This window comes from Falco cherrug, chromosome 12 (assembly GCF_023634085.1).
Source record: "Falco cherrug isolate bFalChe1 chromosome 12, bFalChe1.pri, whole genome shotgun sequence".
NCBI lineage: Eukaryota > Metazoa > Chordata > Aves > Falconiformes > Falconidae > Falco > Falco cherrug.
Window position 1 is genome coordinate 31,128,774 of NC_073708.1, and position 22,985 is coordinate 31,151,758.

Genomic DNA, 22,985 nt, shown 5'->3' on the forward strand with positions numbered 1-22,985 from the left:
GTTCTGGCAAACGAAAGAGCCAACTGTCAGGAGAAATTCAGAAAACAGAAAGCAGGGTGAAAGTACAGTTGGATTTCTTTCAAGGGATCGTAACAGGAAACTGTTCAAAATCATCTGCTGTGCCTCCCCCCCCCCCCCCCGCCCCCCCCTCTGGGGGAGAGCAGGGGTACTACCGTTGGGGGGGTGTTGGTAGAGTATTTCCATTCTCTAGACCAAATACTCCATGAGTCACAGAAGCAGGTATTGCTTGAACACAGCATTAACTTTAAGAGAAACTGCTCCATGACCCAGTTTTCATTACCTCAAGGACTCTAGAGATCTTGAACAAAAGACTTTGCTAATCATGCCTTTGATATTTTAGAAAGTACAAATGTGGAACCTAATTTTACCCATGGCTATAATAGTTTAATTTGTGGTAGAACTACCATTTTTAAGTGAGGATACACTTCTGGAATTAACCACTGACAGTTTGGGGTAATCAGACACACACAAAGTATTTTGTGTTTCTGTTGAGATACTTGAATAGCTCAGGAAAGAAGCAAAAGGCATGTTTTAATTAGGTTACTGATCCAAGTCCAGGTCTGCGCTGGTAGTTGTTGAAAGTCACTGCCACCTCAGGGCTCATCCATTATCCATGAGGGAAAAGAAAAGAAAAGATGGTTTTCTGAATATTTTTGGACAGTTATTCATTTTACATGATTCTTTGCTGCCTCCTTTGCTCTAGCATAAGTCATCGACAGAATTTGCATTTGGAATGGCAAATAAGCTGCCCTTTCACTTCTGAGGGATTGTCCCTTAGCTTAGGGCTGGGATTCTTTGGCTGCAGGTTTGACCTGACTCTGCAGCACAGGTTTTCCTTTCAAGTGACGGATACTCAGTGGATGACTTTTCTGAGTGGGCTGCTGTATGTCATCATGCTTTCCAGGCAGTGCCTCTAAGCTCTAGCACCCACATGTAGATTTTAAACTTTTAGGAGACTTTCCTTGTGTAGCCATGGCGACTACACAAAATGTGTGAGTAGTTTTTCACGGTAAAATAGCAGCAGGTTTGAGGCACTGAAATAGGCGCTTGCATCTTAGTCCTAACTAGTATCTTGCATGGGTCTAACAGACATGCCCTAACCTCTGGGAAAAAGGTCACTGGTTTCCCTAAAGGCCTGTCTTCCTGCCAGTGTCTTACGGGTTTTATGGAATATTTTAAAGGTTTAAAAAATGCTTTGTTTTCTTCTGAAAGCTTTATGTGATCAGGGGGATTTCAGGTACAGATTACCTTGTATTATGTTGTCCCAGTCTTGAACACAAGCATGATTGCCCTTTTGCAGATATTTAAAACCACCAAGGATTTAGTTAACTCTCGGGTGCCAGTTAAGAAACAGGAAAAAAGTTATATGAACAAGCAACGTGACAGGGGACTTGGGCACAGAAATTTCCTATTCCTTGCAGCAAGTAATCTACCAGTACTGCTGCTTCTTCCTGGTTTTAAACTAAAATGTGTAGATTTAGACTAGATATAAGGAAGACATTTTTTACAATGAGGGTGGTGAAACACTGGCACACGTTGCTGAGAGGTGGTGGATGCCCCAGCCCTGGAACATTCAAGGCCAGGCTGGACGGGGCTCTGAGCAACCTGATCTAGTTGAACATGTCCCTGCTCACTGCAGGGGGTTGGACTAGATGCCTTTAAAGGTCCCTTCCAACCTAAACCATTCTGTGGTTCTAGCCTATAAATCTTGCAGTTTTCCCTACCTGATACCAGCATAGCACTCTTCTTGCGGGCACTAAATTCACATAACAATGAGAAGGTTTTTTTCCTTAAAGTAAAATGTTTTGTTAGACTGTAAGGTTTGGGTAAACTTATGTGACACCTAACTGACTGTGACCGGTCTGAGACTGGTTTTTGGTAGTTAGAGGTTGTGAAAAGACTTTAAAGTAATTTAAAAAGGTAAGCAAAAATAAATGGTAGTTCTGGAGTGGGAATACTGAGAGTGCTGAGGGTTATGGAGTCACTAGGAGGGCACTGCCTCATCGCCAAGACTGGGCCTTTTATGGAGGACAAGGAACACATGCGTGCAGAGCTGCAAGATTCAGAAATAACGAAGCCCATTGTGAGGGAGAGCAGGGATCTTCTTTTGCAACACCCCATCTTCTCTTTTGTTGTCTGCAGTATGGGGTCCTGGCTAGTCTTGTGTGCGTACAGGGTATGTGCTATTTATACACATTGAACAAAGTAGGAGAGATCCACATAAATTAGCTTTGTCTGTAAAACACATAGAAATTCTCATTTCTGCCTATATTGTGGTGAATTAGGCTCACAGAGATCAGTGTTCTGCTTTGCACTTGTCCCAGCACAGTTGTTCCATTATGAAAATACTTGTCATTCTTGCTCTAACACCTTTTTGGATTCACAGCTGAAGGAAGTAGCCAGAGCTGCTTCTAATGGGAACATTGTCTGGCCTGATTTCAGCTTACTGAGGCAGGGGGGTCTGAATTTGCTGGCATTTTGAGTCCCAAATATACAAGGTATGTGTTCCTTCCTATCCAGAGGCTCTGATACTTTTTCCCTGTCTCTGTTTGGCGATGTGCTCTCTGTGCTTTTTCAGTCGTCCCTTCTTTATCAGCTCTCTGTGCTCAAAACTTCTTTTTTGGGATGGTCAGGGAACCTTTCCACGTTTAGATAGAGTCTCTTCTTTTTTATCTGTTTTTGTTACTTCTGTGACTCATGTCACTGGGAACTGACTCACCTAGCTTGGTGTGCAATTCTTTTTTCCCCAAGTGATAATGTGTATGTGGTTTGAAGCTTGTAATTTAGTAATTTTTTTTAATTGGAGGGGCACAAGTAGTTTATCTTCTGTCTTTTCACATTTACTAGATGATCTAAAAGACAGAGCCTGTGCAACTGCACGAACAGTAAAATGGGCAGATCGTTTTGCTGTCCCAGTATTTGCTACGGATTATTTCAGGAAGAGTATCCCGTACTCTCTTTTACCAAGCCTGACTAGTCTTTGCCTGTTTTCTGCTACAGGAACTTCAGCCCAATTTGTTTATTCTAAATTTGTTCATTTGATTCTCGTGATGACTGGCAAACACAATAGAGCTTCTTTGCTCCACAATATCCGCCCAAGCTGCCAGCTTTGTTCACACAAATAGAGTGTAAAGCACGTTTCCACCCCCAAAGCATGCACAGTACGTGTCCTTTGCAGTACATCCTGGAGTGGAGGCTGCAGAGACATGCTGGCTCAAAGTGTTCTCATAGCCTGATCTCTGTAATCTCGGTGGGAGCCAGACCAGCAAGTGGATTCAGTGTATTTTGGCTCCAATAGGAGAATCTCCTCTTCAGAACATGCCGCATTGTTAAAGCAGCAGACTTTTGAGTAATTACTACACAGGGACTCCTCAGCTGCTTGAAAGCATCTGTGATGAGGGGGAAACTTGCAGGGACTAAATAGGCTGGTACTTGCTTTGCCAGCTATATTTAATCTAGTGGGATGGCACTAAGCAATGTGTTTTTGGAGAGTGAGTTGGAGGACTGCGTGCAGCACTTCAGCCTCGCACTCTTCAGTCACTGCTGCACATGCATCCCTGACGTGAAGCGTGCAGTCTCCGAGGGGACAGGGCCAGAAACCCAGGGCAACACGCCTGAGTGCCAGCTGGCTGTGACCCAGGGTTTAGCAAAGGCAGCAATTTGTCCTTCTCCTGACCAGGGGAAAGGGGCTGAGTTTTGGTGGGTCAGGCGAGTGGGGAGAAGCAGGGGGAATGCAGTAGGAAAAAAAAATAAAAACAAAAGCAAACCTATTGAAGCTAGGGCAGCCTAGGGAAGTTTTTGAAATGATCTGTGCGAGTTTTATGAAATTGATAAGTGCCTGCCCTCGTGCTTTTTTCATATTCTTCTCTTCTGTAAGGCCTGTTCTGCACATGAGTCACAGAGCTAGTGTCTTTCAAATGGGAGAAATAAATTAGTATCGCAGGAACCGCTCCCTTGCTCTGTCCTCATTCAGTTCAGATCTACTGGCTTATATATTGCATTTGGCAGCAGTCACAGTGCTGACTTCCCAGCTAATGAAGACCTTTTACATTTGGGGAGGGCTGCATGAAATGAAAACCACATTTACTTCACAACTGTTGTTACAGGTTGCCCGTCCTTAGTGTACGCAGATTTAGTGTTCTGAGGAAAAGGTCACAGAGCCTATTTAGGTGCCTTTTCAGCCTATGGCCTTAGAAGGGTTATATATCCATGAACTGCCACCTTCTTCTACTTGTCCCTCAAAGAAGTCCTCCACACCCTTTTCTTTTAATGAGACTGTCTCATTCCATGTTCTAGCATCCTTGGTTTGAAAAAGAAACAAACAAAACTGTAATATCCCCTTTGCTGGCATTAATTTGACATTGTATGCTTTGCTTGCTTTGTTTTGTTTTTAAAAGGCGAGAAGTAAAATATTTCTGCTAGCAGGGTATATAAAAGATTGTTGCTTTTCTGACCTCCTTATTATATTAATAAAAGCTAGGAAGACTTCAGTAGTGGTGGAAGATCATGTGCAGGCAGCCTCCAAAACCCAAAGCACTTACTTGCAGAACTAGTAAACCACAAAGCTTAAGATCTTGAAATGTAAATAGGAAGTTGGAGAGTTTACTTTAGAGCCAGCAGTGGTGAGTCTGTATAATGTTTATTTCTGCTTGCCTCCCAGCCTTTCCTAAAGCTTGGCAGAGATGAAAGGGAGGCTTTCTCAGTAAATGAGTTATTAAAAGTTTTTGTTATGAGTAAGATTCCTTTGTTCCTGGCCTGCCATAATTCAAAGCTCAGGTATGCCTCGGTGACTGGGAGAATGGGACATGCCTATTTAGTGTGTGCCTGTCAGAGACATCCAAGTTTTGCACCCTGTTGCGGTGCCGGTAATCAGCCTGTGCAGGGGAATGTAGCTGAAAGCAATGCAATCTCTCTTGTATATAACCTAGATAATGCTTGGTAACATTTCCAGAAAATGGTACATTCAACTCTCCTTCCCTTTTGTGAGCAGATCATTTGAGTTCAAAGACTCAAAGAACAGATGTGGACGGGGTGAATGCTTTAAAAATATTCTGCTTGGAGACTATACGAAGGCTCATGTTCTAGAGACGTCTCACTGACATCAGTGAAAACACTTGCTTTGAAAATTCCAACAGGCGCAGTGCTTTCCATACTGTGGTTAACTGCAGCTGCTCTGTGTGACACACAGCTACGTATTAGGGTGTCAGACTTACAATACTAAGCCTTTCTGCAGTGTCTTCTCTTTGGTGGTCTTGGGGTTCTTTGCAACAGTGAATGAATGGGGTAGGAGAGCAGGAACTGTTATCCCAGTTTTATTAGGTGGGAGACCGAGGCACTTCATAGTTTAATAGGTTTTTAATTGTTATGTCTTCGCTTTTACAAGCTGCACCTATTCAGTGCCTTGGGAGCATATGACATTGGAGTTGAAAATTTTGCCTTGTACGTTGCAAAGTTCTGTGTTCTGAAATGACAGCATTGACATGCTATAGACAATAGTATATTGCACTACATGATAAACAGTGTGTAAACCAGAGATCTGTTTTCTTCCTTCCTTGGATTTTCCATTCTTTTTGACGCAATCACAATGGATATATAGGCTTATGTTGGGCTTCTTCCAGGTCTGACTGCTAATCAGGCTCCTTTCCTGTTCCTCACTCCTTTTCCAACCTTTTGCCTTAGAAGAGTGAGCAAGAGAGAATGAGCTTCTTATGTACTTAGGTTGACACTAGTTAAGATTTACCTGGTCTGGCTGCTGGAAATACTGGGCTGCCTAATTTGGGCCTCTCTACGTTGAGCGATGTGGCACTGAGGGTTACCCGTTAGTAGGTCCAGCTCTAGAGGCTTGCACCTTGCACCTTGATTTCCTAACCCTAACAATTGTATATTTTAATAGAGTTTGGGCAATTTTGTTTCTTCTGTTGTAGGCAGGAGGTTGTATTCTGGATGCTGTAGCTAGGAAAATTATAAAATTGTCTTTGTTCAGTGACGTTTGGATAGCATAGCATCACTCCATTGCAGGGGACAGGATAAAGCAACTTAATTTTGATCAGTTCTTTAAGTATCATCATTCTCATTTTTGTTCACACAAGTCCAGCAGCAGCAGCAGCTCTTGCATTACACGAGAAGATCTTTGTCTTTCCTCTTCTAGATTATTCAAACTTACGATATCAGATTTGACAGGTACAACACTCTCATCAACGCTGCAAACTAACCAATTCTGATTGCTCCTCTCTAGACTCAGAAGAAGTATTAGCCCGAAGCCCACAGTCGTGAGCTAATCCAAGTGTCTTCCTGGAGTGTTCTGTTCTGAAAAGAGCTGGATGGGGGATTTCTCTCAGATCACAAGCATATTTATTTATAATGAACAGCCTTTCCAGCTCCCTTGTTTATCTTATTCTTGTGAGTAGGCATGAATTTATTAAACACCCTGTTTATTCTGTGTGTCTAGATCTCGTGGTGAACAAAAAGGACTCCTTTTTGTGCTCCTTGTCTTACAAGAACTGAACTGTAAAAGAATAATCAAAATACAAGTGAAATGAGGTATGATAAGGGATGTCCTTGGTCGTCAGTTGTGTTGTCTCTGGGCCCTGAAAAATTAAATAGAATTTTCAAAAGAATACAATTATTGCATGAAAAACAATGTAATACTTTTCTGTTGCTTTTAAAATTTTGGAGTTAACCGTATTTGCAATGAGTAGTGTGGAATTTGGGGTCAAAATCCTAGGTTTTGTTTACTGTTTCTGGTTTGCCGTATGATTCTGTCAGATTGTTGCCTTTCCTTACTTTACCCACTTGTAATATGAGCATGAAACTGAAGTTGTGCAGACAGAGGTCTTTCTAATGAACAGTGTGATAGGTGAGTGCTGGGTGTTAAAAGGGCTCCATGGTCCAAGGTGGTATATATGCAATGGTATTTCTAATTACCTTTTTATTTTTTCTACCAGCAACCCCCAGTCAGGCAAAATTCATCAGTATTTGGGCAGTAGGCTTCTGACTAAGGCTTTTTTCCTCCATTTCCAATTTTATTCAGCCTCTCATGAATCAGTAGTTTTTCTAAGTTTCCTGTTGCTGCTGCAGCTGTGGGTGGGGGAAGATCTTAGAATGGGCAAGTTTTATTAGAGAGAAAGTAAATCTCTTCTCATATAATCATTCTGGAAGCAAAACGAGGAGAAGCGTTAGCTGCTGCTTTTCTCCCAGTGTCAGCCGGGAATCACAGTTTATGCTGAGTTCATTGTTTGTAACTGTGGGTGAAGGCCTGAGGTCCTCTCTCAGTGTTTACTTTGTCCTTGGGAGTTTGTCTCAGTAAGTAAGGGCTGAATAAACACCAAGTAAGGTTCTCAGGATTTACCCATTTAGTTATTCAAACGTTTAAAAATATGTTTAAAATAGTGTGTGATAGCATATCCCATGTAATGTAAATCTGCTTCCAGTAACTCAGCGGTATTGCAGAAGACTTTACCTTTAAGTATGATACTGTTGTTGGTAGTGGCCTTCACTAATATAGAAGGAATACTGACGTAATGGTGAAAAAGGAAAATGAATCTCAAAAATGAACTGTATCATGCAACAAATAAATAAGAAGGGCCTTAAGGCATGTGGGAAGGGCATCCAGAGTCAATAAATACACCAGACCTCATTTGAAAAGATTTCAGTTTTCCTTGATACTTCCCATTAATTGCAGTAAGAATGCAGGTTGTTTTGAAGAATAATTCTGCCCCATAAATAGTGAGGTTAGGAATAATACCTACATGCAAAACCCCCTTGAGTTTCCTGTTTAAATGCCACATCTGAGATTTCTTTCCCACCCTTGACTTGAATTTCTATCACATCAGCTACTATGCTCCAGGTCCTTCAGGACTGGCAGCATCTGAAGGATGATGAGTTGACTGGACTGGGGTTATCAGGACTTGATCTACTTAGCATGCATGTCAGAGGGAACTATGAAAATACTTTTTGAGAGAAGACAAGGATCTTACAATACAGTCTCCAGGAAGGGGTATGAGATAGGATAGCTCATATTTTCCTACAATTCACAATTTTTCCATCAGCTCGTTGGGAGAAGGTCAGTGCTAGAAACCCCTTAGGGAGGCCCTCAGTTCCTGTACTGGCCCACCGTGTCACACTGACGTCTTAGCCCCAGTGACAAGGGCTGGGCCTGTCTTGGACTACATGGAGTTTGGCTGGGAGGCTTGGTGGGCTTTTCTTAAGTATCATTTGGAGGGTGGAGCTGGTTTTGTACCTGGTCAGTGAGGTGCAGCATCCACCATTATTTGTGACACAGATGTTCCATACGCACAGTTCCTAACCTTTACGGTTGGGATGAGGTCTCACTAGTCTCCTAAAATAAGAACGCTGCAAGTGGCGTCTGAGGCATGTTTGTTTAGGAACCAGAACTGAAGTTGAAGGGCTGTGAGCTAAAGGAATGATTATTAGACACTTAAAAACCTCCAGTGATCTCGTAAAAGACTTACACTAATCTACTAGTAAGCATTACAGTAAATTTCTTTTCCAATGCACAAACGGAGCTTTTTAGTGAGAGGTTGTTCATGAAAAATGCGTTTTGTTTGCAGTCAGGCACTCACTTTTGAAGACTTGACCCCTTCTGTTGGTTGGAAGTAAGAACAGAAATTTGCTGGAACCTCAACTCACTGGAGGCTGGCAGGATATTTTGGGGAAGAATTATTGTGTGTTTACCCTGTTCCTACGCCCTTCCCATCTGTTACTGGCCACTGTTAACACAGGTTAGTGGGCCGTATAGAGCTTTGATTTGACTTTTTGATTTTCATTGTTTTTAAACATTGAGAAGAGTTAGTTCATATTGTGATGATTTTTCAGGAATTTAATTTAGCACAGCAGCAAACTGTAGTGTTATAAAGTGCGTGTTTAAAGTGGCCTGCAGTTAGCTATCTGTGCTGGAAAATTTATAATCTTCCCATAAACTGGCATTTTGTGACAGTGAGTATCTATCATTGGAAGAGAAGTAAAAATAAATGGGTGGTATAAATTGTTCAAGCTCATCTGAGGCCCTGTATCCCCAGTGAGCTATTGTTATGAGAGGCACAGAAGTAACTGCTGTGAGTCATGGAGCAGCATTGCTTTGGAAGGGTACGTAATAGCATTTCAGCAGAGGACACAAGTAGAAGCTGTGTTGTAACCAGACAACCTTTCAATCCATTTATCAAAATACTTGTAGTTTCCATTTCAAGGAAGGCGACACAGTAAATATGAGAAAAAAAAGAAAAAAAAAAAAAAGGTTAATCTGTATATCTGTGTCCAGACATTTCACTAAATAAAACAAGAAAATAAATCAATGCAGAACTGCTAGTGCCCAAGTGCTTAGCAAAAAGCTTCTGAATCCATCATGAAATGTGGGTGCTTTGGTGTTGTTTTTTTTGTTTTAGATCTTGAAATCAATTTAACAGATTAAAGGTATTTTTTTACTAATTTATGTAAGAAACCTTGACCTTTGGGAATACAAAGAAAAGGATGATCTGTTACTTCATGCCTGTTGTATACTTTCTCAAGCTGAAACATAAAATATGCTTTGTGCTAATGGATACTGGTAAAAGGCAGAAGTAATGTATGTGAACTTTCAAGCTTGGAGCAGTCAAAATTCATCTAGTTTAAAGGTTTTGTTTCAAAGCTGGGCATTTGGTCAGGGTCCCTGATAAGGCATTTAAAGTTCTTGCATCTCTGATTTAGGCAGAGGGAAACAGTGGACATTGAATGAGTCTGGAATGATTACCCATTAATTCATTCTTGTTTTACTTCCAGAGGTGAAACTCTCAGGTTGTCCCAGGCTTAGTTCCACTTTTGCTTCCTGGAATAAACAGAAGAGGTTAACCTCACACCCAAGGAATAAAATCTTGCAGAGGTGCAGATTTTCTGTTGAGGACACCAGTATTGTTTTTCTGTGTCTGGGGAGAGCAAACCCAGGGATAGTTCTAGAGGCAGATGTTATGCTTAGACTTCTTCCTGCTCCCGTTGTGATCTCCTGGAGACCTGTGTCATATATAACTCTGAATGACTTAACTGTTAATCTGAAACTGCTCTCTAGATGCTCCTTGTACTGATACAGAAGCTGTCTGATCCACTTGCTCCAGCCCCTCTCTGGAGACCGTTCTCAGTTCTTGAGTCCAGTGTCTCAACCATCTGACAGTTCTTCAGAAACTTTCTACAAAGAAAACAGCATCATTCTACAAATAAAACAAGTGCATCTACCCCTCTAACACCTTTTAGTTTATGATGCCTTTTTAGAAGGCCATCTGCTGGATCTCAAGCAGCCTCCCCAGCCCATTGGTCTCAGGATTATTTTTCTACCATCTTGGTCTTTATGTCTGTTGCTCAGTTGGAAGGATAGATCTTATTGCTCAGATTTTCTGTTCATTGGTTTCAGTTTTACCTGAACAGTGTTCAGGACTTGCCTCTATAACAGGAGTCTCAGGATCCAACTTCCAATATAGTAGAGCTATCTAACCGCAAGCTGCCATTCTCCTCCATCACACGTGAGGTTAGTGACCCTTATTTGTATAGATGGCTTGGAGTTTTTTAGCGTTTCATGGGTGGATTACCCACATGAAGGCAAACGTGACAGTCTGCTGCTCACAGTGGGTCAGTAAAGTCATCGCTCAGTGGTCAGAAGACTGCTGGCAGAAGTTTGCCACTCTCAGTGGATCTCATGGAAGGTTGAGAAGTTTGTGTCTTTTCCAGAACACTGATTTTTATACTTCCCCCCTCTAATTGTTTGTCTCACAAAGTGCCTACAGGTAGCGTGGTAGGGTGATTACTTAATGGTCCTGATACGGGTACTGTTAAGACATGCTCCTTTTCTAGCTTGTGCTTTTAAGTGACCACTTTCCAAACATTCATGTCCGATTACAGGTCCAATCTTTTGTAAACAGCAGACAAATTTCAGCAAACAATTGAAACATGACTTGAGGAACACATTGTTCAGACGCGGCCCTCTCCATCTTCTGTGGCTGGAGTGCTCCTGGGTGAAAGGTAGGATGAGGTGGCTGAGAGACGCATCGCATCTCCTAGCACTTCATTGCACCTTTTTTCCATGGTGCATCATCTGCTTTTGAACGGTGGGTCATGGGTCATGTGTTTGTGGTATCTCTAATCCTCCTCCCAGCTCCTTTATTATGGCATAGAGAGAAAGAATGAGAATATAGGTTGTAGGCTGTCTCTTATGCTTTTATCAAAAAGTACATGGAGGTACAGGCTCCGCATGTACAGCTAGGAGATTTGTTTGGATGGGAGGGAGCTACAAAGACATTACTGGGAGCCTTGTGAGAGTTTGGTGGCTAAGTATCATAGGTTGTTGGGATTTCAGTACCGTTTATGGACTGGAGCACCCACCCTGGTTTTATTCTGTCCTTATGAGCAGGTTAGGTGGGAAGGTTTATGGCAGCCCTAAATGCAGTGAGACTCGAATTTTGTGCAGTTGAGTTTCCTCGCCCTGATGAGGTAGGCAATAATAGTGAAAATAAGATACGTAGTCACTCGATTTGATTTAATCATGCTTGAAATTTTCATATCTCTCTCTCTGTCTGTCTCTCTCATTTTACTGCCATCTTTTCCTGGCTGAAAAGGAGATTGATTTTTTTTTTTTTGGCAAAGAAATGATATGTTATTAACATTTTCACCATTTTAAAATAGATAATAGTAAGGCAAACAAATTGAAGAGCTTTTTGCTTCCAATATAATTTTCTTGTTTTCTGGTTTTATATTCTGCTTTTGATTTTGTAGTTTTGAGTGCAAAGAGAGGAAGTCAAAAGTTTACAGTAGGAGAGATGGCTACCATTCTTGCACTGTATTTTCCCCTCAGGAAAATGGCAGGATTTTATAATGTGAAAAATACTATTCTATTTAAAACAAATCTCAGTCGTCCAGCTTTGCTGGCTAATGTTTGAAGGCTGATATCATTGCAAGCTTCTTTCATAAGATTAGTATTTAAAAAAAAAAAGAATTTTAGAATCCTTTTGTATGGTCAAGTAATAAGAGTAGAGGCAGACTGAGAAATTAACTGAGTAATCTGTAATGTGTATTTGCACAATGTCAGCAACTCTGCAGTAGGACTCCTGGCCCTGGTTTCCTGTGGAATGTGCGAGGTCCCTGGGATCTGTCACACGATACACCACAAAAAGATGATGAGTAGAGGTGGTTTTGCCAGGCAACTGACCTCCTAGTTTTGCCCATAATAATTTATTCATGTGGCTGTACCCTAAGACATACTAATACTGTACATACAATTGGCTCAAAACTGATGCAGCATATTGGAAAAAAAACATTAAATACCCACAGTCAGCTCAGATGAAGAGGCTGGACCTGGCTGCTATCTAACAACGGGCCACCGTGTAGAGGGGTCTGTTGCTCTGTTAAGGAGTGAGGTGAGTTAGGTAAGCCCCACAGCATCCATTGTCAGAGGCTTTTCTCAGAAATGGAACTTCAAACTGGCTTCTGGTGGCAGACCTCCAGAAAAGTTACTTATATGAGTGCAGCTTGTGACCTCCTGCATTCCCTGCTCTTGGCAAGGGCCTGATAGATTGCATTTTAAAAGGTAAAGTAAAATACAGCTGAGTAAAACAGGGGTGTGTTTTATTTTTTTCAAAATTTGATTTTTTTTTGTTGTTGTTGTCGTCAGTTTTAAGCAACATTTTAATTGATGTGTTTAACTGTTTTAAGAACCAGGATCCTCTGGGTGATGGAGGAAACCACCAAATACTGCCTTACAGTTTCTGCTGGTGGCTTAGTTTAAAGCAGTAAATGTTTGAGTATGTGGTCATCCCCCTTAGTGAAGAGCATGTCTAGTAAAGTTACACCCAGTTCTCAGTTTTTGAAGCGTGCCTAAGGAGCTAGTGTGCTGTTCTCGGAGACAAAGCACTGACTGCAGAAGCTGTCTTCAAGAGCTCTCTTGTTCCATACTGTTAGGAAATGAAGAACATGAACATGAAGAAGCAGGTGGATTTCCTCCTTCTTCTTCTTCTTTTCTTCTTCTTCTTCTGTATCTAAGTATCTGCTGTCCCTTCTTTGAAGAGGTGTCTCTCACCTGTATGGACATTTGTTAGCATTCTTATAGACACAAAAAACCTAGGGCCAACATTCTTCCTGAGGGTAGGTGCCCAAGTCCGTGTTGGGGAGCTAAACAGCTGGCTCCACGTCCTGAGTTCTTGAGCCAGGAATCAATGGGAAATGTGGGTCTTCGGCTTTTTTGAAAGTCAGAGTAATTATTTAAGTGTCTAAATCCAAGTGTTAGCCTAGATCTTCAGGCAGTAAAAGTCAACATATCTCCATGGAAGCTGATGGTTAATATGCTGGTTTGTACAAGTTCAGGCTTTGGCTCCCAAGGCTCGAAGCACTGATCCAGGCTACTTTCTCTTTATACCCGTAAATATAAATTAAATACAAGTTGAATAACTAATGTTATTGTGATTCAACATATTCTTTCATTAAAAATCATAAGATTTAAAGAATTTTCAAATACCTTTCCTTATTTAGCCTTGAATAAAAATCTTACAGTGGAAATGTTTAATAATCTCAGTGAAGTTTTCCTCTAATTAATTCTTGTTTGATATAAAGCCAGGTTGTGCAGTAAATAGTCCCATTGCATAACTCACCTGAAATATTTTTGGAGATGAGGCAATCAAGTTGCCATGGGAGTGTGATTTCTTTGCTGGGCATTAATCACATACCTTGTTTGGCCTGTAGTTTGTAGACGAGTTAATGTTTTATGGAGAATTTAGAAAATTAGTTCTGCATGCATGTCATTCACATTTTGCTGCTCCTCTCCTAAGGGTTACTAATTGGATTAAGAGGTTACAGTAGTCCCTAAGAATTCATCTGTGTCTCCTAGTTGTAAGTTATACTGGGTGTTTTGTCCAAAAAATAACTGAAGCAGAGATTGAACTGGAATACGAGCTCTAAATCATCATCAGAAATTTCAGAGCCCAGTCTGCATTTTGGTGTGTACTCTCTGTATGTTTCTAATTCTGATACATTTTAATTAACGGTGGTGGTGTGGTTCTGATTGGTTTGGTTTTTGTCATACAAGTTTGCCATAATTACCAAGTGCAGAATAAGCAGCAAAATCAAAAAGCTCTTTCTGTTAATGTTGTCATACAGCTCCTGTGTGGGTCTGCTGCACTTGCACCCTTGCTAAGCTGCCGGACTGAAATGTTCTGGACCTGTGTTCTTAATATTATCGTGGTGTCTAATAAGTATCATTGTCTTCTCTCTCAACCTCTTAATTACGTTTTCCGGGTGTAAACTCTCCTCTGAGACCCCTCAGGGCAATTGCCTCCAGCCCTGAGAGCTGAGTAGGCACATACACCTCTGCCAGAGCTCCAGTCCTGCAAGCAGTCACCTTTACACTTACCTCCCATGAGACTAAAGGCACTGAGGGGACACAAATGACATAAAAACATGTCTTTACTATAGCCTACAGAAAAGAAACCAGCTTGGGCAAAAAAATAATACTGAATACATGTTTCTATTTCAACTTTCCTACTACAGACACCCTTCGATTCTCTTGTGTAATTTTTTTTTGTTTGTTTGGATGATAGCTGCCTTTCTGTCTGTCTCTTTCAATCCTGCCTGGCTCCACAGTCAGAAATCTTATCTTGCAGTATTTTATACTGCAAAAATATTGCCTGATGTCTTTGATTTTTTTAATGTTTTTTTTTATTTTTTGTGCAACCTCGATAGACATAGTTGGACAATTTTGTCTTGCTTTGATTCATTCTGTTGCTATTCTCATAACTAAATGGGAGTCTCTAAGGTTTAGTAACTTCCCAGGTCTCTGGGTTTGGTAAACCTGTGACACGGCTTTGGCAACAAATGATGGAGTGCATATTCTGCAAGGCATTTATGGAAGTAAGTTCATCACATAAATCAGAATTCTTCAACTGTATGTAAACAGATTACCAAAATCATCCGTGGACGGATTGTTCAGGCAGAATCCCAAAGTCCACGTTCTGAATCTATGTTGTTGTCATTCACATAACTTCCATGCTTCCAGGGGAATAAAGTTAGCTCTGTGCAAAAACTTCTGTGGCCTAGTCGTCATTGCAGAGCAACTCTGTCACTGTGGATGGGCCAAGGGATGCCAACCTGTCACATGTAAGAGAGCTATGTGACTTGCCACCACAAGCTATGCAGCTACATAACAAACCAATGATGGCCAGGGGATGTAAGCTTAAAATATAATCAAATAAATTACTGGTGGTATATGACCTGTAGGAGTTGGAATATTAATAATTTTTAATTTCCTTTATGTTCTGAAGTAGATTTCTTGTGTTCCAAGACCTCATTTTCTTACCTATATTCTACATCAGGCTAAAGCTTGAATGCTGTTTGGTGTTTAATGTGTTATTACTGCTAAAACCAAATGTATTTTAAGAAATCTACTGTACTTACCGTAAGTTTAACCTAGAGAATTGCCTCCAGAGTTATGGAGAAGCTTAGTTTTCGACCCATTTAGTGCTTAAGAAATAATGCCAGGGTGGCAATTTTAGAGCATTAAAAAAAAAAAAAAAAAAAAAAAAAAATCACTGAAAATACAATTGCATGCCCTAACTCTGCCCAGTAAATATGTATGTGCCACCAGAAAGTGCTGTTATTAAATCACACATTCAGTAGCTATTACTATGACCTATGTTTGAACCAGAAGCCTAGAAATGAAACATTCTTGGGTTTCCCTTTGAATTCTCTTCTTTTTTTATTAATCTCTTTCATTCTTTGTCAGAGAGTTGTGGTAGAATAGCAATATAAGGCCCATCTGTCAGCAGAAGCAAAATGATACAGTTTTCTTAATACAGGATTTTATGCATCAATGTAAAACCCCTGCATTGAATGAATGTCAGTATTCTCAGTCCACAGTCAGAAACTCCGAAAGTTAAGTCAGCAGACAAGTTAATGAAAGTATTTGACTTGTCAATGATCAAAGTCCAGAACTGTAAAGAGCATTTATTAGCTGGTGACTGATACGGTGCTTTTCCTTGTTTCTTTTCCTACTCTCCACTAATATCTTAGATCTTTTTTCATACCTGCCTTAGCCTAACAAAAGCAGCTGTTATTCTGAATTTCTGGCTATAGAAGCTGGTAAGTGAGGTGATTTTCAAACAGATTTTCTGACCTAGCTTCTCATTACTAAATGGTTACTCTAAAAATGTTGTGACCATAGGTTGTTTTGTTTTGTTTTGTTTTCATGTTTTAATTTTGTTTTCATGTAAGGCTGAGAGAGCTGCGCCTGTTCAGCCTGGAGAAGACTGAGAGGGGATCTTATCAATGTCCACAAACACCTTCAGGGCGAGTGCCAAGAGGACGGGGCCAGGCTCTGTTCAGTGGCGCCCAGCGACAGGGCAAGGGGCAACGGGCACAAACACACACAAGAAGTTCCACCTGAATATGAGGAAGAACTTCTTTACTTTGAGGGTGACCGAGCACTGGAGCGGGCTGCCCAGAGGGGCTGTGGGGTCTCCTTCTCTGGAGACACCCGAGACCTGCCCGGACACGATGCTGTGCAGCCTCCTCCAGGAGACCCTGCTTTAGCAGGGGGTTGGGCTAGATGATCTCCAGAGGTCCCTTCCAACCCTGACCGTTCTGGGATTCTGTGATACTAGAATGCTGCTGTGTATCAGAGTCCCAATATTAGGAAGCAGAAATGAAAATGGCAGGAGATGGATATATAGCAGTATACCTTGTTAATATAATGATGCGCTTTTCAGGTAGTAGCCAAATTCTCCAATACTATTCTTGTAAGGAATTTGTGTAAGCCTATACCAGTAACAGATGGTGTCAACTCAGGAGGAAAATTCTGCTGAAATTCATGCTTCCATAAAGCTGCTCTCACCAGTGTGGCGTGTTTTATTTTATCTTGTCTCTGATTGTCGTAACATTTGCATAAAACTAAGGAGGAAACACAAGCATGTGCCTGATCATTATGGCTAGTCTAGCAAAACAAAGCTAAGTAAAATAAATCTCACATTGCAACTTGCTCGTTTTATGGGATGGCTGTATGCCTAGGTGATTCTTGTCTGTGAAGGTCTGTGTCCTGTTCCACTCCTTGTACCAAATGACAGTCCTGAAAGCTGAATTTAGTTTGGATTAAAGGCACTGACTCCCCTGATTCACTTACACGAGCTGCACGTTAGCCTGTACATGGTAAGTAGTGCTTTTTTCCACGTAGGCTTTACAACAGAGGTGGGTTTCTTTTCCGTTTTTGCTTTAGAGGGAAAGGCAAGTGGGAAGGGCTAAACTAAATTAAATACATTACAGATCTCCTATTAGTGCCATTTAAGCAGGTCCTTTCATACTTTAGCTTAGTTCTATATAGCATTATATATTTTAAAGACATTTTTCATTTCTGTGGGCTGCCAGATGTGCTGCTGATACCTTCTGATCTTAGATAGTTTGACATTGATTTTCTTAGCACACACCAGGGTTGAAATCTGGTCTGTAACTCATCCAAATGATCTATTCATAACAAAAAGAGCCTTCTGGCACTTGCACCACAGCTGAATATTGTTAAACTGAATTCATCATTTCATTTGTTTCTGATTGCTCTATAATGTTTACATATCTTACATATTAGTATGAACTTTTATAAAGCACACACTGAGGTTAAGTCCTCCCAAACAGAACTTTTTTCCCCTTCTCCCTTTCAGAAGGTGTTGAACTCTTTTTTTTTTTTTTTTTTCTTTTTTTTTTTTTCTTTTCCCATCAAATGAACAGGAATCTTGGAACTGCTTAATGCTCATCTCATCTGAAATGATGGGCTGAGCAAGCAGGAATGTGTGTGTTGGGCAGACATAGAAAAGTGACATTTTCCTGCACAAAAGGATTCTTCGCCATCCACAGATCAAATAACTGTGAGGTGGATTTGCTTGTCTGAGTATAATACTTCTGTAAGTAAGCATCATCACAGCTGAGGGCAGTAGTCTCTGTGTATGTTCAACTGAAATATTTATAGATGCTGCTTATGGCTCAAAGTGTGAATAGGTTCAGATTCTTCTCATCTCCCATCTTCAGATTCCTGCTGCATAATTGATGTGCAGAAATCATTCTAATGTCTAGCAGAGAATATCCTCTCTGTGTTTCAGTTTCACTATATGTAAAGAATAATAAACATTAATATGCCTCACAATAGGAGGGTGTCACAGGATGATTTTAATTCAAATAGAAGGCAGAAAATCTGAGGCTCCCTTTGAATTTGTATTCTAACTTTCAAAGAAGGATGACATCTCTTATTTGCTTTAAAAATAAAAATCAATTGCCCATAAATCTAAAACAGATGTTGTTTTTATACTAAAAAGATTAAGGATTTATTTAAGCTCATTAAAGAAAAAAAAATCATGACAACACACTGATCCTTCTATATCATCATAAGAATGTCTGAAGGCAATAGAAAGCTATGAAAAGGACGTGGTATTAGTGTAACAAAAATAGCTCTGAGTCTGGTAAATTGTGCTTATCTTCTGGGTTCTGCGGCAAACTTTGCACTATTTCTCCAACTTTACGCTTATGTCTGGTCATGTGTTTTAGTGGGATTGGGTGGTATGTATTCTCAAACAGAACTTGGACTTTTTATTATGAAAATACAAATGCCAGCTGCTGCATGGCTTGGAAAACTTAAGCATCGTCCAAATACTTCAAGGAGGGGAAATGGAAACCATTTGCTATTTGTTATCCATAGATCTATGGAAGAATGTTCACCCTGTTGCTTCCCAAAGATTGTGTGTCTGTTTTGGGGAGTATGTTATTTCCCAGTTTTCTTACTTTCCACATGCATCACAATCCAGAGTCTACAAAATGTGAATTAAACTCTTTAAGTGGAAGGAGGAAATAGGAAATCTGATGATGCCGTATGCAGTATGAATAAAGCCCGGCATGATAGCTGGTGGTCTTTATTCTGGTTAAAAAGCAGAAAAAAATGATAACCTAGTACCCTATGGGCTATATTCACCAGTGTGGTGATACGCAGCTCCCTCATTTGCTGTGTTTATGTGTTGAAAGTTTGCTGGAATGTGTACAAACGGTACTCCAGTAGTAAGATGATAAGAAAGTCTCAGCGTAATTTGAGAAGAGCCAGGACGGAAATATCCTGTCCTGGCAAATTCCTGTGGGTGTCCAAAGTACTAGGCCAGGAGTGCTGGCTCCAGGGAGACTTTGGTCTTTTAATCAATCTAAACCTTTCAGTGTTATCAGACTTACAGGACAATTTGCTAAATTGTGGACTTATGATAGAAGAAAAGGCTGGGGCTGTTGTTGTTTGTTTGGTGTTTTTTAACTATATTGTCCTTCTTGATTTCACAAAGCATCTTGTGTTTTAATATGCTTAGACTATTTGATTTTTCAGACTACACAGCAGTTGGATTTTAAGCTTGCTACATCTGGTGTAGCTAGATTCTTCCTTCAGAAATTGCAGCAGAGTACAGAGCACTGCAAAGTTTGCTGCATCAAAAATATTTTGAGATGCGACTTCAAAAACCTGGGCCCCTTCTGCCCTAAATGTTCCTTCCACCTGCAGGGAGATGCATTGTGTCCCCAACTACAGGATAGGAATGAGATGGGACGTTTGGGTTCTCACCATCTTCCATCACTAGTTTGGAGCAGATACTAACTGGGAATTTTGGCCGTCTGCTGTGTTCTCAGTAAGGTCGGTGATGTGGAACTGGTCTAAAAATCAGGTTATTTTAGGGTTTGCTTTCTGTTGCACTTCGTTTTGTTACTGAAATTGTAAAAGAAGGTTTGCCCCCATAGAGGTGTTGAAAACTCAAAGCTGTATTAATTTGTAGTTTTAAGAGAAAACAAAACAAAACCAAATGTCTTTGCAGTGTTTTTGACGTAGCTTTGTCCACTTGGAGTCATAAATGCCTTTTTAAATTCAATGCAGCTATTCTTGCTCTTTAATGGGTTTAGGCAGCCAAAATCTTACGCAGACACACAGACACACATGTGCACGCAAACATCTTTAGTGAAAGTAATTCAGCGCATTAGAGCTGATAGGGGAGAACTGAGCAAGAATCTCGTATTTGTTAGGTGTGTTCCTACGAGAAATCGGGATTGCTTGACACTGTAGTGATGTAGTTTGAGGAACCAGTTTTTGTTGTTTTGTTTTCCTACTTAACTTCATGACAAGAATCAGCTGTAATGTAAGTTTATGGCTTGAACAGACTATTGTTTGTGCAGAAACCTCCCTGCTGGTGTATTTACTAAACATGTGTGTTGCACAAATGCCAGTAAACTGCATCTTGGAGCATATTCCCTAGCTGCTAGCAAAAACTCTTTTAAAGTTTGGTCTGTTTAAATATAGGGAGAATGTGCATCAAGTTTAACAGGAACAGGCTTGATTTTTTAATTACTCCTCAAAACTATTTTGATGTGAAGTCCAGGCCTTACTGAAATCAATAGCAAACCTTAAACATCCTTCAGCGGGTCTGGAATCTTGCTAATGAAGAGCAAGGTCTAAATAAAAAAACCCAAACATTGTCCCTTTGACTAAGACACCTCTTTTTTGCTGTTCCAACACTGCAAACATACAGACTTTTTTTGTTAGGGAGTTCTCTTGTTTCCTCCTCTTGGAGCATTTCCCACCTTCTAGAGAACAACAGCTGCAGATTTAGCATCCCATGTACATGGACTGTAGTGGGAAGTGCATTCATGCATCATATGATGGTGTAGGACTGCACTGCTGTTCTCTTTTTCCAGTGAAAAAGTGTTGTGTATACCTTGAATGGGTATACCTCTGTTGGTCCTGGAAGAGAAAACGTGAATCAGGCTTCTAAGTAAAGCAGGTAGCTTGCCAGGAGATGGATGACCTGTCTTCTCCAGCCCCTGCTGCAAGAATTGTATGTGTTCAGCCAGTGCAGAATACGTAACCAGTCTTTGTGGCAAGTACTGGGACCCGAGTTCCACTGCCCCATTCCCAGTCGTGTGCTATGCCTTATGCTCAACAAGGTACTGTACCTCCATGGGCTTTCTTTCTGAACTAGAAAGTAAGTCTAGAAAGTCTATCTAGTCTATTGAAAGTGAAACAGCTTTGTAAGTGGAAGGAAGATGCCCTCCGCCCTTATAAACTGGTAATTTGCATCTTCTGAAGCAGAGAAAGGAAGTGAACCAATGTCTCCCACATCCTGAGTGGTCTAACCACTAAAATATTGCATGGGAGCCTGCTGCCGCTGTGTACGTGGGTGGTATATTTGTATGCAAGCAGCAGAATACAGTCCTGCTCAGTTTCTGGAAGATAGTGCTTAGATATCTGCCTTGATGAAAGGGTTCACAGGTGTGAAGGAAGGAGTGGTTTGTGTAAAGCAGAGCTGAAGTAAGGGGCAAAATCTAATGTTTATGCAGGCAAATATTTCCTGTGGCTAACGCAAGCAAATCCCCTTCTGGCCAGCCCTGGTTGGCAGCTTCCACCCGAAGCACCCAACTCTCCGTTGAGCACGCTGGAGCCTGGGCTTCCACTGCAAGGCTCAGGAGTTGATGGCAGATCTCAGGGACCTCAGGCCCTCTGTCAGCTGGATTCCCTCTCGAATCTTAACTCTGAAAATATACGGGATGAGTGCTCTGTAAACACTTGTTGCTTGTTACATTAGCTGTATTTTCTGTATTTCTGATGACAGCCAAGCAGAGTGTTGTATCCAGCTGCTCGCTCTAAGTAAGGTGTTTTTTCTGGAGAAGCAAGACATTTGCTTTTTCCCTGTACAGTATAACTCCTGTTTCTGAAATTTCTTACTTTCTGCGTGGCCAGACCCAGCTGTTCTGTAAATGGGAGTGAATGGGGGCAGTTGTGCAATCAGTAGCTGCAGCTGTGTCACGTCATCTAAAAATGATGCAGATGAGGGACATATTTCTCCACGTTCTCCTTAGAGTAAGTCTCTACCTATACCTCTCCAGTCATGTTAATAACTCCAGTGGAGGAGCAGCAGTTGTTTTCAGTATTGGACACTGATAGCTGCCCCGCATGAGTTGTGAAGTACCCACTTGGACAAGCAGTTTGATTCAATAGAGCTTTCTCTTGGTTTTCCAGATCAGTGAAACACCCATTTTTGTGCCTGGTGTTTGGGGACCTTATTTCTCTGCAATGGTACCTGGATTGTGGTTGAATGAGGGTGGTCAAAGTGCTACAGGAAAACTGGTAAGTGTTTGAAGACACAGAGTCCGAGATGAGAGGTTGGCCATAACTCCTGTTGTTTGGGATAGCTTCACCGTCAATTCAGACAGAGCACTACCTGAAACACCTCCACAAGATCGTACGAGGTACCGTGCTGCTGAAAGCAGTAGGCAATTAGTTGATTGTTATGCCACTTACAGACTGTTCATTTGTGTTCTGATAGGGAATTATACATGGGGCAGAGCATTAAGGGCATGTCTTCCTTTTATGATGGTGGTGATGATTGTTATTATTTCACAGGCAGACGGGCATTCATTCTTTAGTTTAGCAGGAGACTGAGATAGACTTCAAGATAAAGACAATTTTATATATATATATATGTAACATACTGTGTTATATGGAACAACTGTGCTCATTGATGAGCATAAATGAAAGATGTATGGACAGAATAAGAATACATTAATGTGTTTTCCTGTCTATATAGATACCGCATATATTGTCACTTCAGTTCTTTCCTTGAGTGCAATGAGTCTAACTATATTAGGTTAGTTTAATTTGTCAATAAAAATTAAAACCAGACTGGATTCTCTAAAAATGAATTTTCTTATTTACAGGGGTCAGTCAGAACTAAAATGCTGAAGTCAAATTTAAAGACAGGCTAGATGTATAAAACAGTATTTAGGCTTGAGTCCAAAAGCATCAGCAAGACCTTAAGTGGCTGCTTAACCCTGGAAGTTTCTAAAGCTCCCTGTGTGTCTCCCTGCTCAGTCTGTAGAAATACTGACTGCTCTTAAGGGTGAGCAGGTCCTCTTGAGAAACTCCGGGAGGCAGGCCCGGTCCTGTGGGTATC

General features: G+C 40.9%; 1 protein-coding gene across 21 annotated transcripts in view; it reads left to right on the top strand.

The window, feature by feature from the left end:
- The window catches only part of FGGY (FGGY carbohydrate kinase domain containing), a 325,601-nt gene that overhangs the window by 256,844 nt on the left and 45,772 nt on the right, over positions 1–22,985 (top strand). For 20 of the 21 annotated variants that reach the window (XR_008734814.1, XM_055725212.1, XM_055725203.1 and 17 more), the window contains one exon: positions 22,052–22,159. Coding sequence is in view for 20 of the 21 variants with exons in the window: in XM_055725212.1 (XP_055581187.1) it covers positions 22,052–22,159 (108 nt within the window). In the remaining variant the exon portion in view is untranslated. Of the gene's footprint in view, positions 1–17,165; positions 17,185–22,051; positions 22,160–22,985 lie in introns of those variants that run through there. The other variant, XM_055725218.1, reaches the window with a different exon arrangement.